This window comes from Bufo bufo, chromosome 5, assembly GCF_905171765.1.
Source record: "Bufo bufo chromosome 5, aBufBuf1.1, whole genome shotgun sequence".
Taxonomy (NCBI): Eukaryota; Metazoa; Chordata; class Amphibia; order Anura; family Bufonidae; genus Bufo; species Bufo bufo.
In genome coordinates, this window is record NC_053393.1 from 87,798,552 (window position 1) to 87,814,172 (window position 15,621).

Genomic DNA, 15,621 nt, shown 5'->3' on the forward strand with positions numbered 1-15,621 from the left:
GACGGTTAGATTGGTACTATTTTGGTGGGCAAACGCTTTTTTGATCGCTTGCTGTTGTACTTTTTGTGATGTAAGGTGACAAAAAATGGTTTATTTAGCACAGTTTTTATTTTTTAGTTTTTACGGTGTTCATCTGAGGGGTTAGGTCATGTGATAGGTTTATAGAGCCGGTCGATACGGACACGGCGATACCTAATATGTATACTTTTTTTCCCCCCTATTTTTTACCAATTTTTTTAACTTTATTTGGGGAAAATGAAGTTTTTGTTTATTTTTACTTGAAACTTTTCATTTTTTTGGGGGAAAACTTAATTTTTACTTTTTTTTTTACTTCTGTATTGGAATGCATTGGCTGTATGAGTAATACAGTGAGTATTACTCATACAGCTTCCGGCCTGTGAGATCCAGGGGGCTGGATCTCACAGGCTCGTCACCGGAAGGCAGCGCGATGCCTTTCTTAGGCATCACGCTGCCTTCCATGCCATCGGGTCCCCCTACAGCCGCATGGGGACCCGATGGCACCCCCGACCACCGCCGCCGCACCGGGTAAAAGCCGCACGGGGGGGTCACGGGACCCCCACACGCATTTAGCTGAGGTGCCTGCTTAATGATTTGAGCAGGCACCTTGTTCCGATCACCGCCCGCCGGGCGGCGGTGATCGGAACAACACATGACGTACTGCTACGTCATGGGTCCTTAAGGGGTTAATCATCAGGTTCAGCCCTACCAGGCATTATGGTTTGTTTAACAGGGTTGATCCTTCTGAGAGATGCCCTTTAAAGTGTAACTGTCATGTTTTCATCAAAAAATCAATTTTAGCATATGTTACGGCTGTTGCACAATTATGCATAAAGCCTTCAAAAAGTCATTACTTTCTTTACATACCACTGTTTTCCTTAAAGAGAACCTATCATCAACTGTATGCTGACCTCACTGAGGATAGCATAAAAAAGTGACAGAAATGTAAGTGGTTGCTGAGAACCAGCATCATAATCATTACAGCATAGGGCTTGAAAAGAGTCAAATCTACCTGAGAAGAGTCATGGTTATTCCTAATCTCCTGCTCTCTCACCCATCTGCTGATCATTGGCAGTTCACCAGGTGTGCAGGGAGAGCAAGAATTCATGAATAACCATGACTCTTCTCAGGTGGCCGTGACTCTTTTCCAGGCCCAGTCTGCAATGATTGCGATGTTGGTTCTCGACAACCACTTACTTTTAACTTTTAAATGACAGACCGCTGAAATCAACTCACCTGTCTCTACTTTATTCTGCTGTTAGTATGGGCAGCATAACGTTGATGACAGTTTCCCTTTAAGCTTTTCCCTTAGTTACGGCTGTTTTGAATCCTACAATATGAGGATCTTCTCAAGATGGCTCCTCTGCCAGTTCTCTGAGGCCAAAACTGCCTTCCCTCACTTCACATACACACTTGCTTCAACCAGCAGCTTCCTGCCAGCCAATCAGATTGGATTACTGAGAGACACGCCTCCTCACTCTGAAGCCTAATGCAGGCATGCAATGCTTTTCTGTCTTCTGTTTATACTAAAGGGAAGACAGACAAGCCCTAGCAATGGTCTTTTAAGGGAGCAGTGGAAAGGGTCAGGAGACATTAATGAGCTGTTATTATAAAGTAATTACAGATATTTTGACAATCATTGACAGACTAACTCAGGTATACATGCCTAGCTGTAATAAACTAGCAAATAAAATAAAAATGACAGTTTCACTTTAACTTGTATTAAATAATGTATCCTAATATTATTTTAGATCAGAATTGGACTTTGGATTCAAAATAGGAAAAGTGTAGTTTGTCACCTCAGCTGCAGCCGAGCAGATTGCTCTCTGTATTAAACCCACTCACTTGTGAAATAAAAATAACGTTTTCCTGTACGTCTCAGCTTCCCAAATCACATATTGCTGTACTTGGCAAGTGTAGACAATATTTGCAGTAGCAGACTCCAGGAAGGCATGCATAAGCCCAGCACATTGTAGAATCACAGTTGTGTACTTGCGTCCATTAACACAATAAGGGATGCTTACTAGGCAAAGTTCTTTAACCCTTTCAGCCCTGGAGGAGTTTCCATTTTTTGCGCTTCCATTTTTTTACTCCCTGCCTTCCCGGATCCATAACTTTTATATTTTTCCATTTACGTTCCCATTAATTTTTTTATATGTATGTCTATGGAGCTGTGTCAGGGCACATTCTTTGCCGAGCGATATTTTTTATTGACACCATTTTGGAGTGTATATGACCTTTTGATCACCTTTTTATTCAATTTATTTTGGAAGATAAAGTGACAAAAAGATGGCAAATCGGACATTTAGAATTTTTTTTTCTTGTTCAGCATTTACCATACAGGATGAATACATTAAAATTGTTGACGTTTGGACATTTTGGGAAGCGGCGATGCCTGAGATGTTTATTTTTTACTATTTTTTTTTTTATTATTTTTTTTTTACTTTTTTGATGTCACCCTAGGTTTAAAACAGCAGAAACCCAGCAGCTATAGCACCATCTTTAAAGACCCCACTTCCGCCGTACACGTATGACAGAGGTCAGGAAGGGGTTAAAGGTTTAAAGGAAGGGTCTAGTTTCATGTATTTGATAATTTTGTCAGTAAATGCGAGCATTCAGAAACCAAAACCTTGTTGTGATCATGTCCTCAAGCTGACATACTTGTTAAAGGGGTTGTCCCATGACTGATGTAAAATATGTAAAATATAAAAATCAGACATCATTTAGCATACGACAATCTCTTTCTTACAAAGCTAGAACCAGCCCTGTACCTCACATGGTTCCAGAGATCTCCCCATTCACTGCTCCAATTGTTCTACTAGATTTATTTCAGGCTGGTGTGTCCTTTCTAAGGGAGCATGTCCTTTCTGCTGCAGCTCTCTTCCTATAACTGTCACCGCTACTAACAGAAGAAATGACTGGTGGGAGTTGAAGGAGGGAACTGAGCGTGTGAGGTGGATAGAAAAATAAAGATATGGACAAACAGCAGGTGGCGCTATACCAATAGATTTTATTGAATAACTCAGTAGCGATAATACATTTTTAATTACATGCAATTATAAAAGTATTCAGATACAGGTGCTGCTTTGAATTTTTTTTTATATTATTCATGGGACAACCCTTTTTAAATTGGATCTGTCATCAAACATTGGATCTGTCCTATTTAATGGCAGGATATTATACTGGCAGGTCTGCCATTTGGTTAATAGAAGGTAAGGAAGAATACCGTGGACTCTGTCTTCAGTGTTCATGTGACACCTCCATAATAATTACACAACAGCTTTCAGTCATTGGTAAGATGGGTGGAAGGATGCTGTAAGAGGCAGAGAGTGCTATTGATCCACTTTATTCTGTTTTAGCTACTATTCTATTCCAATGGACCTATCATTATCATTCGCTGCACTTAAAGGGATTGTTCACCATTTCTGCAGAATCCCCCAGTGTGGCCAGACCCACGGTGGGCATCATACTTACCTGATTCCTGCTGCTGAATTTGGGATCTAGCGCTCCCCCTCTGGCTCTGCTGGTCCTGGGTCTCCCAGTGTAAACTTCTGGATTGAGGTGGGTCATGTGGTTGCTGTAGCCAATAACTGTCTGCATCTGTGATGTGTCACCTATGCCTCATGTCACAGAGTCACTTAAAAGGGTTTTCCGAGATTTAAATACTGACAACCTATCCTCTGAATAGGTCATCAGTATCTGATTAGTGGGGGTCCGACACTCGGGACCCCTGCTGATCAGCTCTTTCAGAAGGCACAATTCATTTCTATGGGGCTGAGTTGCTCCTAGGCCACATCACTGATGAATGTGTCATCACTGCTGCGTGTGCCGATGCCTTCTCGAACAGCTGATTAACGGGGGTCCTGGGTGTCAGACCCCCATCGATCAGATACTGGTGACCTATCCAGAGGATAGTAGTGAGAAATAGTTGTAGAGCAGCACAAAATGGACCTTCTGACCTGTCTGGAATGCATCAGCCGTGATGGAGCAGCCAATCCAACGCCGTCCCATATGCATAAGTAGATAACAGAAGATTTCACAGCAGCATATCCAGTGTGACTTTGATTGGGGACCAAGAGTGCACACACAAGTACGACGTTTCAGCTACGCAGTAGCCTTTCTCAAGTATACTGGTACAAAATCAATCAAACATATAAATACCCTAATAAGCCCACCATGTGACAACATACACTCACCTAAAGAATTATTAGGAACACCATACTAATACGGTGTTGGACCCCCTTTTGCCTTCAGAACTGCCTTAATTCTACGTGGCATTGATTCAACAAGGTGCTGATAGCATTCTTTAGAAATGTTGGCCCATATTGATAGGATAGCATCTTGCAGTTGATGGAGATTCGAGGGATGCACATCCAGGGCACGAAGCTCCTGTTCCACCACATCCCAAGATGCTCTATTGGGTTGAGATCTGGTGACTGTGGGGGCCATTTTAGTACAGTGAACTCATTGTCATGTTCAAGAAACCAATTTGAAATGATTCGAGCTTTGTGACATGGTGCATTATCCTGCTGGAAGTAGCCATCAGAGGATGGATACATGTTCTCATTATGTTTACGCCAAATTCGGACTCAACCATTTAAAATGTCTCAACAGAAATCGAGACTCATCAGACCAGGCAACATTTTTCCAGTCTTCAACAGTCCAATTTTGGTGAGCTCGTGCAAATTGTAGCCTCTTTTTCCTATTTGTAGTGGAGATGAGTGGTACCCGGTGGGGTCTTCTGCTGTTGTAGCCCATCCGCCTCAAGGTTGTGCGTGTTGTGGCTTCACAAATGCTTTGCTGCATACCTCGGTTGTAATGAGTGGTTATTTCAGTCAACGTTGCTCTTCTATCAGCTTGAATCAGTCGGCCCATTCTCCTCTGACCTCTAGCATCCACAAGGGATTTTTGCCCACAGGACTGCCGCATACTGGATGTTTTTCCCTTTTCACACCATTCTTTGTAAACCCTAGAAATGGTTGTGCGTGAAAATCCCAGTAACTGAGCAGACTGTGAAATACTCAGACCGGCCCGTCTGGCACCAACAACCATGCCACGCTCAAAATTGCTTAAATCACCTTTCTTTCCCATTCTGACATTCAGTTTGGAGTTCAGGAGATTGTCTTGACCAGGACCACCCCCCTAAATGCATTGAAGCAACTGCCATGTGATTGGTTGACTAGATAATTGCATTAATGAGAAATAGAACAGGTGTTCCTAATAATTCTTTAGGTGAGTGTATAACCAATAAGCTCAAACTACTATTTAATGACACCTGTGTGTTAATTAAAATGATCACTGCTGCCAATAGAAATGTTGCTCCAAAATCAAATGTACCTGGTGCTCATTAGTCAAACTCCGGCGTCTCCATGGGCCCATTGCGCATGTCCGTGATGTCATCGCGTGGATGCATGGGCGGGACGCCGTCGCCACAAACAGCAAGAAAGCTGCACCCATCTAGACACAAGCACATCATGTGAACCAATAAACATCGCTGTTATCGGTCACATGTCAGGCGCGTCATCAGTCACGTGACCATCACCTGACCCGCAAAATGTCCTGGAACGCCGTAAGAAGATAATAATAGATCTATTATGTAAACCTCAATTATATATTTAATGCACAAAAAGCGCAATCATATTTCCCATATGTATCCTAGTGTGGTCTACATACATAGTGGACCATTGAGTAAAGTGTCGATATAATCGGCCACTCAATCATATATGGGGAAAATAGCAATGCCATTATCCACAAGTGTTACTATAATTCGGACGCCAGAAAGAATATATATAAAAAACAATATAAAAAACAATGAGTAACTATGTACATTGGGGAGCAGATGATCATAGATGATGTAATTGAAAAAGTTTTTTTTTTAATGTGAATAAAGGGGTGTATAACAAATATGTATGTAATATATATATATATATATATATATATATATATATATATATATATATATATAAGAATATACACACCGCAGCACATCCGTATAGTGAAAAAATAGTGGGATCCTTTATTCACCCAAGCAGCGACGTTTCGGTCCGCTTGCTGGGACCATTTTCAAGTGAAAATGGTCCCAGCAAGCGGACCGAAACGTCGCTGCTTGGGTGAATAAAGGATCCCACTATTTTTTCACCATACGGATGTGCTGCGGTGTGTTTATTCTTCTGGTTATTTGACACTTTGGTCGAGTGTCGACACCGCTGGCACCCAACACTTGCTACAAGGAGTGCTGCCCTGAACTCCCATCACTTATATATATATATATATACCTTAAAATACCCAGTAAAAACATGATATATTGAAAAGGACATCAACATATAAGTAAATACTCTATCTGTCTGCATTGTTTGCATTAAACTCTATGTTCAATCCCTGGGGTTGTAGAGCTTGTAAGGTAAAAATCCATTTAAGCTCTTTTTTCTTTAGCATACGTTCCCTGTCATCTCCTCTCTTGGGAATCTGCACCGAGTCGATGACCCGGAATCTCAATTGGCTGACAGAGTGTGCACAGTCTGAGAAATGTTTGGCCACTGGCTTGTCCAGCATTCTTTTCCTTATGGTACTTTTATGTTTGTTGATACGCTCCCTCTCCTCCATGGTCGTCTCACCCACTTAGATTAAACTACATCGACAGACTATCATGTAGATGACATACTTAGATCGACATGTGTAGTACTCTCTGATATTGAATTTCTTGCCACTGTATGGATGAACAAAGGTGTTCCCTTTCAACATATTTCCACAGTTGCAGCAACCCAGACAAGGGAAATTACCTGTCTGTCTAGGTTTTAAATATGTCTGACCTCCTTTGTTAACTTCACCTATGTCCGTCTTAATCGGCTTGTCATGTAAGTTAACTCCACGTTTGTATGCCATCAATGGTGGTTTATCAAATTCACTTACTAAAGGAAGACCACTGTGTAAAATATGCCAGTCTTTTCTCAGGATCTGTGCAATATCTACACTGTGGTGGCCATAGGTGGATACAAACGGGATTCGTCCCATATTCCTATTCCTAGAGGAAACCTGAACGGTGGACACCCTGTCAGCCAAGGAGATCCGTGCCCTCAATCTGTGTAACAGCCTGCATGGATATTTTCTCTTGGCAAATTTATTGCACATCTCATCAATACGGTTCATGAACACATCATCATCTGACACCACTCGTCTCACACGCAGCATCTGGCTCCAAGGTAAGGAGTCAAGCATGCGGCGTGGATGATTACTGTCGTATCTTAAAAGATTATTCCTATCTGTAGGCTTCTTGTATTAATCAGTTTTTAATTGGCCTCCTTCTAGGTATACCCTGACATCAAGAAACTGTAACTCCTCAGAAGAGGAAGTCACAGTAAATTGCAGCCCGGGTACTCCATTATTAAGATGTTGATGAAATTCATTCAAATCATCCATTGAACCACTCCAAATCATAAAAATGTCGTCGATGTAGCTCCACCAGCACAGGACCCACCGGCGATACTTGGACGCATATACCAGTTTGTCCTCGACCTCCGCCATGAACATGTTGGCATAAGTGGGTGCCACGTTGGACCCCATGGCCACACTGCGTGACTGTTGGTAAAAGGAGTTGCCAAAGAGAAAAGAATTCCTCTTGAGGACCAACTCGAGGAGATCGAGGACAAAACGGCGTGCATCACAAGTGAGTCCCGTGCCGGCCAGGGCCACATCGACGACATTTAATCCATAATCATGCATGATAGACGTGTACAGAGACACCACATCAAAACTTACCAGGTAGAAATGGGTGGGTAAAGTAATACCACTAAGTTTGGTTAAAAAATGTCCCGTATCCCTGACATAGGAGGGAGCTGAGGTCGCATGGACACGGAGTAGTCTATCCAGAAATATGGCAATATTGCTGAAAATAGATCCCCTGCCCGACACTATAGGTCTGCCCGGGGGGGTCTACCAGCCGTTTATGAATTTTGGGGAGAACATAGATCAGCGGAGTGATGGGAAAAGGTATCTTAACCACTTCCCATCTGGGCCCTTTGCCCCCTTCCTGACCAGGCCAAATTTTGCAAAACGGACATATCTCACTTTATGTGGTAATAACTTTGGAACGCCTTTATTTATCCAAGTCATTCAGAGATTGTTTTCTCGTGACACATTGTACTTCATGATAGTCATAAATTTGAGTCAAAATATTTCACCTTTATTTATGAAAAAATCCCAAATTTACCCAAAAATTTAAAGAAATCGCAATTTTCTAAATTTCAATTTCTCTGCTTTTAAAACAGAAAGTGATACCTCATAAAATATTTATTATTTAACATTCCCCATATGTCTACTTTATGTTGGCATCATTTTGGAAATGTCATTTTATTTTTTTTAGGACGTTAGAAGGCTTAGAAGTTTAGAAGCAATTCTTCAAATTTTTAAGAAAATTGCCAAAACCCACTTTATAAGGACCAGTTCAGGTCTGAAGTCACTTTGTGGGGCCTACATAGTGGATACCCCCATAAATGACCCCATTGTAGAAACTACACCCCTCAAGGTATTCAAAACCGATTTTACAAACTTTGTTAACCCTTTAGGCGTTCCACAAGAATTAAAGGAAAATGGAGATCAAATTTTTAAATTTCACTTTTTTGGCAGATTTTCCATTTTAATCAATTTTTTTCTCTAACACATCGATGGTTAACAGCCAAACAAAACTCAATATTTATTACCCAGATTCTGCGGTTTACAGAAACACCCCACATGTGGTCGTAAACTGCTGTATGGGCACACGGCAGGGCGCAGAAGGAAAGGAACTCCACATGGTTTTTAGATGCCATGTCCCATTTGAAGCCCCCTGATGCACCCTTACAGTAGAAACTCCCAAGAAGTGACCCCATTTTGGAAACTAGGGGATAAGGTGCCAGTTTTATTAGTACTATTTTTGGGTACATATGATTTTTTGATCATTCAATATAACACTTTATGGGGCAAGGTGACCAAAAAATTGGTTGTTTTAGCACAGTTTCTATTTATTTATTTTTACAGCGTTCACCTTAGGGGTTCAGTCAAGTGTCATTTTTATAGAGCAGATTGTTACGGACATGGCGATACCTAATATGTATACTTTTTCTCATTTATTAAAGTTTTACACAATAATAGCATTTTTGAAACCAAAAAATTATGTTTTAATGTGTCCATGTTCTGAGAGCTATAGTTTTTTTATTTTTTGAGAGATTTTCTTATGTAGGGGCTCATTTTTTGCGGGATGAGGTGACGGTTTTATTGGTACCATTTTGTGGGACATACGCGTTTTTGATCACTTGGTGTTGCACCTTTTGTGATGCAAGGTGACAAAAATTGCTTGTTTTGACACTGTTTTTTTTTTTTTTTTTTTTACGGTGTTCACCCGAGGGGTTAGGTCATGTGATATTTTTATAGAGCTGGTTTTTACGGACGCGGCAATACCTAATATGTATACTTTTTTTTATTTGTTTCACTTTAACACAATAATAGCATTTTTGAAACCAAAAAAATTATGTTTTAGTGTCTCCATGTTCTAAGAGCTATAGTTTTTTTATTTTTTGAGAGATTTTCTTATGTAGGGGCTCATTTTTTGCGGGATGAGGTGACGGTTTTATTGGTACCATTTTGTGGGACATACGCGTTTTTGATCACTTGGTGTTGCACCTTTTGTGATGCAAGGTGACAAAAATTGCTTGTTTTGACACAGTTTTTTTTATTTATTTTTTACGGTGTTCATCCGAGGGGTTAGGTCATGTGATATTTTTATAGAGCTGGTTTTTACGGACGCGGCAATACAAAATATGTCTATTTTACTTTATTTTTTCTATTTAAATTTTTTTTTTTTTATTCCTAACTTGGGAACTTTTTTTTTTTTTACATGTGAAACTTTATTTTATTTTATTTTTTCAACCCTTTATTTTTTTTATTTTTTTTTTACACTTTTCGTCCCCCATAAGGTCATACAAGACCTCTGGGGGACATTTGCTTCACTTTTTCTTTTATTTTTCACTGTTGATTTCTCCTGTAACTGGGGCTGAGATAGTAGCCCCAGTTACAGGACAAATGCACCCCTATAGAGGCTGTACAGCAGCAATCCAGCGCTGTACAGCCTCACAGCAGGGCTGATCAAGGTCTCTGAGAGACCTCACACAGCTCCTGCACACTCCGGTCACGGCGGTCACATGACCGCCGGGCCGGAACAGGAAGCGCACAGCGCTTCCTGCTCTGCAGACACAGCGCTCGGTGAGCGCTGTGTCTGCAGCGATCGTGAAGGCAGGGACACCTGGGCACTGTCCCTGCCTTGTCTTAGGGTTGCCCTGCTGTCACTGACAGCGGGCAACCCGATCAGCAGCTGCACGATTAGCGTGCAGCTGCTATTTCTGACAGGACGTTTTAAAAGGTGCTGTCAGAAATAGACGTCCACCCATAGGACGTTTATATCCTATGGGCGGACGTGAGGCGGTTAAGGAACTGGCACAGATCTGAATCAATGATACCCCGTGCAAATGCCGTGTCAACAATGTTCGTCACCTCTCCTGCGATCTCCCATTTAGGATCATGTTGTAATTTCACATAAACCTCCCCATCACTAAGCTGTCTATGTATCTCCTGAACATAACCATCCGTGTCCATGATCACCACAGCTCCCCCCTTGTCGGCTGGCTTGATAGTGATGTCTCTGTTAGAAGTTAATGCCTTAAGGGCCTGTCTCTCATCATATGACAAGTTGGGACTGTGATGTCGCTGCTGACTACATTCCTGCAAGCTTCTGATATGTTTAGTAACAATTTGGATATAAGATTCCACAATGTGGTTATTATGTGGCAGCATGAAGCTGCTCTTGTTGCTCAGCTATCCAGAGGATAGGTCATCAGTATTTAAATCTCGGAAAACCCTTTCAACCACTGTGGCCAGTCATTGGCTGCAGCAGCCGCTGTAGCGAGACCTTGGACCAGCAGAGCTAGAGCAATGGAGCTGGAATGCAACAGCAGGGATCAGGAAAGTATGATTCTTACCGTGGGTCTGGCCAAGCTGGGGGATCTGCAGAAAAGGTCTCGGTGAACGATCCCTGTAAATATGACACCATATAATGGTGACTGATCTAATTTAAAGGAGTTGTCCAGTATTTTTTTCCCCAAATCTACTTCCCACAGCCATCAGTACCTGTTTAGAAATCCATACTTCACCCGCCACTTGATTGCAGCTCTTTGGCTCCCAATCTGCTGTTTGAAGAGGCCATGCTCTTAGGTGAGCATTGTGACTTCTTCCTAGGCCAGTAATGTCACGTTCCTTGATCGTCCCTTTCAAATTGATGGGCCTATGCTGCAATACCAAGAACAGCCACTAAGATTGATAACCAGGGAGGAGGCCGCAGTTCTCATTGGAGGGCAGTGACCTCTTCAAACAGCTGATCGGTGGAGGTGCCAGATATTTAACCCCCACCAATCAGATACTGAGGACAGGTGATCAATATCTTACTCCTGGAAAACCCCTTTAAGTGTATTAAACATGTTAACTGTCAACTTATTGTTCGTTACATGTGTACACGCATATCTCAAAATAGGACATGGATTACGACCACTGAGCTATACAATTCGATAAGTTGTACCCTGTCAAGGACAACAGCAGTAAAGATTCCAGCTAATAACGGCTCATTAATTAGGTCTCTTTATTGGCCAGAATGATTATTTATATTTAGACCAACACACAACGATTTTGTGATTCATTCCTCTTCATTGTAATCACGCTTTATAGATCTGGCTCTCTTGGCTCACTGCTTATTACTAGTTAGGAAAATTACAAGAGTATATATGTTTTTCCTGCTTGCGTGTTTCACTGGCCGGCACAGCACATTCAACCGACATCCCTGCCTCCGAAACCATAGGCTTATAACTCCTTTCCGACATCTAGTCAATGCCAGCAGCAAATGTGTATCACAAAAACATCACCCGTCATACGATAGACCTCTAATTTAAGGAGAAAATTGAACTGCTAGTCATATCGGTATTGGCTAACTGAATTGAGTTAAATTGGAAAATTTCAAGGCTGCGGTGTGTAAGTCTGTTCTTTAAGCTTGGTAGCAAAAAGGAAAAGCACTATGAAAGCTGCAATTTAAAACAACTCAGCTATCAGGCCAATTGCCTGAATTCCATTTTTCCCCTTCACTCTCTCGGTAAAGTATTGTAAAATTGTATAACATATCACCAGAGAGTTTGTCATTTCCAGCAGAAAATGCATATGCATTACAAGTTCAAGGCTATGTAAAAAATAATTTTCTATTTTTAAGGAAATAAAAAAGTGAGATGAATGTAGCTATGTTTCACATTTATAGATGGTGCCATGCGGCAGCCTGACATTTGGCATATTGTGTTTGCTAGGACTCATTACACTGCAATAATCGGTGACAGGTAAAAACATTGTGTGTTACGGATGGTGCCAAACTGAAGTGTTGTAAATAGCAAAAGATGAAATACAGTATTTGGATACGGAGGTTGTCAGCAAGATGGAAACCTTTTCCTTTCGGACTTAAATGATTTTTTTACCTTAGGCAAGGTCAACTTACCCCCCTGAGCAGTGAAGTGTTTCTATCTCCACACAAGTGTGTAGTGTCAAGTAATACGGAGCTATGGAGTTTTATCACACATCTAGCTAGCCTTTCCTATTCATTTTTCCTTCCCATCTGTGTATCCTGGCCATAGCAGAGTGACCTAATAGCGCCACCCCCTAGCACCTAGCATCTGGGCACATGCTCCACAATCCACCACTAGTTCCACCCTTTTTTCAGTAGAATAACAAGGCTGCATTTATAGGCTGTCGATTGAATGAATGATATTCAGCTGGTGATTGGTGCTTTACATTGTGATGTCACTTCCTGCTTGGTGAAGGAGACAGGAAGCTGCATCATGCAGTATTTAGAATAGACCAGCATCAGACTGGAAAATGCTGTTACATGAAAAACATCACCTGATAATTTTATCCCCATACTAATACCCTGCACAAACTTAATTTTATAGGGACGTTTTTATGTTCACAACCCCTTTGACAGTTTAAAAGAAAATGGTTTGGTACCCTGTTAGCCAGTAGTAAGATGTCTTCATGCTCTCATAAGGAGAAACAATATGAAATAATTTAATGTGATACCTTTTAATGGCTAACTAAAATAAATAATGTTATAAGGCAATCTTTCGAGACTCTCGGGTCCTTTCTTCAGGCAGAAGGGACCTGAGAGTCTCAAGCCTGCCCTATAACATGATTTATTTTAGCCATTAAAAGGTATCACATTACAATATTTTGTATTGTTTCTCTTTCTGAGAGCATTAAGACAGTTTATTAACACAACATCGACCAATTGAGTGTGAATATATCAGGTGTCAGAGGACAACCTAACACCAACTGCACAGCTTAGGCTACTTACACACCTGCGGCTGGGTGGTCCGGCCGGTCGGTTCGGCAGACAATACCGGGAAATGGCCAGACAAAAACTGCTGTGTTCAGTAGTTTTTGTCCAGCCGATTCTCAGAATATTTGCTGGGTAGCATCTGGATGTCTGCCGGACCCATTATAGTCAATAGGTTCCAGTGGGAAGGCGATAGTATCCGGCAATGCAGAATCTGGAGAACTCCGACAGGCTGTTCTTTACCAGAAAAGCCTGTCAGAGATCTCTGCCGCAGATTTGAAACTAGCCTTAGACACGTAGCAAATTTATCACAGTGGCTCATTCTGGATAATGAATTTGGATATGGCTTATTATGGACACGTTTGTTCAACCTGTTACTTTACTTTGTGACAGCATTTTGTGCCAGATTTTGGGCAAGGTTTAGAACGCATTCAGATTGAAGATGAGGATCACTATGTGTGTATAATGGATGACTTTGTATAACTACTGCATCTCTCATGAGAAAATAACCGTCTTCAAAAACTTCCAAAAGTGGATTGAGAGGAATATGGGTTGCTTTAATCTATTTTTGTGTGTATCTATTGTAGAGTAGCACTTATAAAGGACCCAGTCTAACTGACTTTCGAGCCTACACCTAAAGAAAAACTCCATCCAGGGTGGGGAGTGAAAAGTTGCAAAGTTCACCAATGGCTTGCTTTCTGTTTGGAATTCCAGCCTCAAAAAGTTTCAAATTGCTTTGCAATTTTTTGGCCTTATTTGCAACATTTTGCATTTCTACACCACTCACTTCAGTTTTGAAAAGTAGATAGGAAAGTGGGCTTGGTTAATTTGTCAAACTGATTTAAGACAACGAAAACCTTTTACAACAATGCAAAAATTGTCTCAATCCTAGACCTGTGAAAGGGAGGTAATATCTCAAGACAGAAGTGTTAGACAGAAAGATGCACCAAATTTATAAAAATTTGTGTGACATTTGATAAATGTGGCACAAATTACAACAATGCAGACTTTTAAATTTCCCTTTGTGATAAATCCCCATTTTTTCCATGGAGCAAGGCTTTATAGGTTGGATAGCTTACAGCAATCTCCAACCTGTAGCTGTCTAAGTCTTAGAAAATTGAGATTCGCAATATGCCTTGACAGCTAGAGGCTGTGCAACCATGTTGGGAGTTGAACATTTTCAATACCTAGAGATCCATTGGTTGGAGATCACTTATTTAGAGGAGTTATTAGGGAATTGCTTACATTGCCGTTGATAATGATGTAATTTTCAACAGTCAATCAAGCTACAGAGGCCTTCCAAAAATAATTGGCAGAGCTGCTGGTGCCTACAGACTCACAATGGACTCCAATGTTTCAATTGTTTTTTCCATTTTATAGGTAACAAATACTGGGTATTTAAAGATACAACATTACAACCTGGTTATCCTCACGACTTGATACATTTAGGACACGGTATTCCACCTCATGGGATAGACACTGCAGTTTGGTGGGAAGACGTCGGGAAGACCTATTTTTTCAAAGGTGACAGGTACGTAAAAATAGTAAGAAGAATTTATTTGCAGAATAATCACACCAAGCCAAAAAGTTGGAGCATGTTTTTAAGGTGATTTGATAAACTGAAAGAGGGTCCACTTTCAGTATTTTCAGCTATTACATTTTACCAATGATATTTTAATGCCGGAAAAATAATTTGTCCTGTATTTAGCCTGAGGCGATAGAGCTTATATGGTAGCGGGCAGCTGCTGATAGAAAATGATTTAAATTAAGGGAACGCATTGGAAGGCAATTTGACAGGCACAGGAGAGTTTTATCCTTTTTTTTTTATTATTTGAACATTTAATCTATTAACTATGTCAGAATAAAATATGATATAATTTCTTTCCTGCAAAATATTAAACAGGATCCTCTGGTTTGGAGAAGAAGTATTGGAAATAAAAAATGTGTGCTAGATTTAAAGATGTTGCTCAGCAAATTCTTCCTGTCGTTAATATATTCTGGTATTTGGAAAGCATTAATGTTATTCAGCTATGCGATTATTTTACACCCGCGAGGGACATTTTTCATTATGTTCTAAAATAGTCCATGTTCTTTCATATTGCCAATTCTTTTCAAAACTGAGTGAAGTAAATTATGGTGTGAATGAATTTGTGTTTAGTTCTTTTCTAGAAAAGGGTATTAAAGAAATACACAGCGACTGAATAAGCAATAAGAAA

The 15,621-nt window shown here is 40.7% G+C and overlaps 1 protein-coding gene across 1 annotated transcript in view; it reads left to right on the forward strand.

Annotated features, from left to right (window-relative positions):
* The window catches only part of MMP16 (matrix metallopeptidase 16), a 243,756-nt gene that overhangs the window by 216,254 nt on the left and 11,881 nt on the right, over window positions 1-15,621 (forward strand). The window contains exon 8 of the mRNA XM_040431288.1: window positions 14,786-14,936. Coding sequence (XP_040287222.1) covers window positions 14,786-14,936 — 151 coding nt within the window. The remainder of the gene's footprint in view (window positions 1-14,785; window positions 14,937-15,621) is intronic.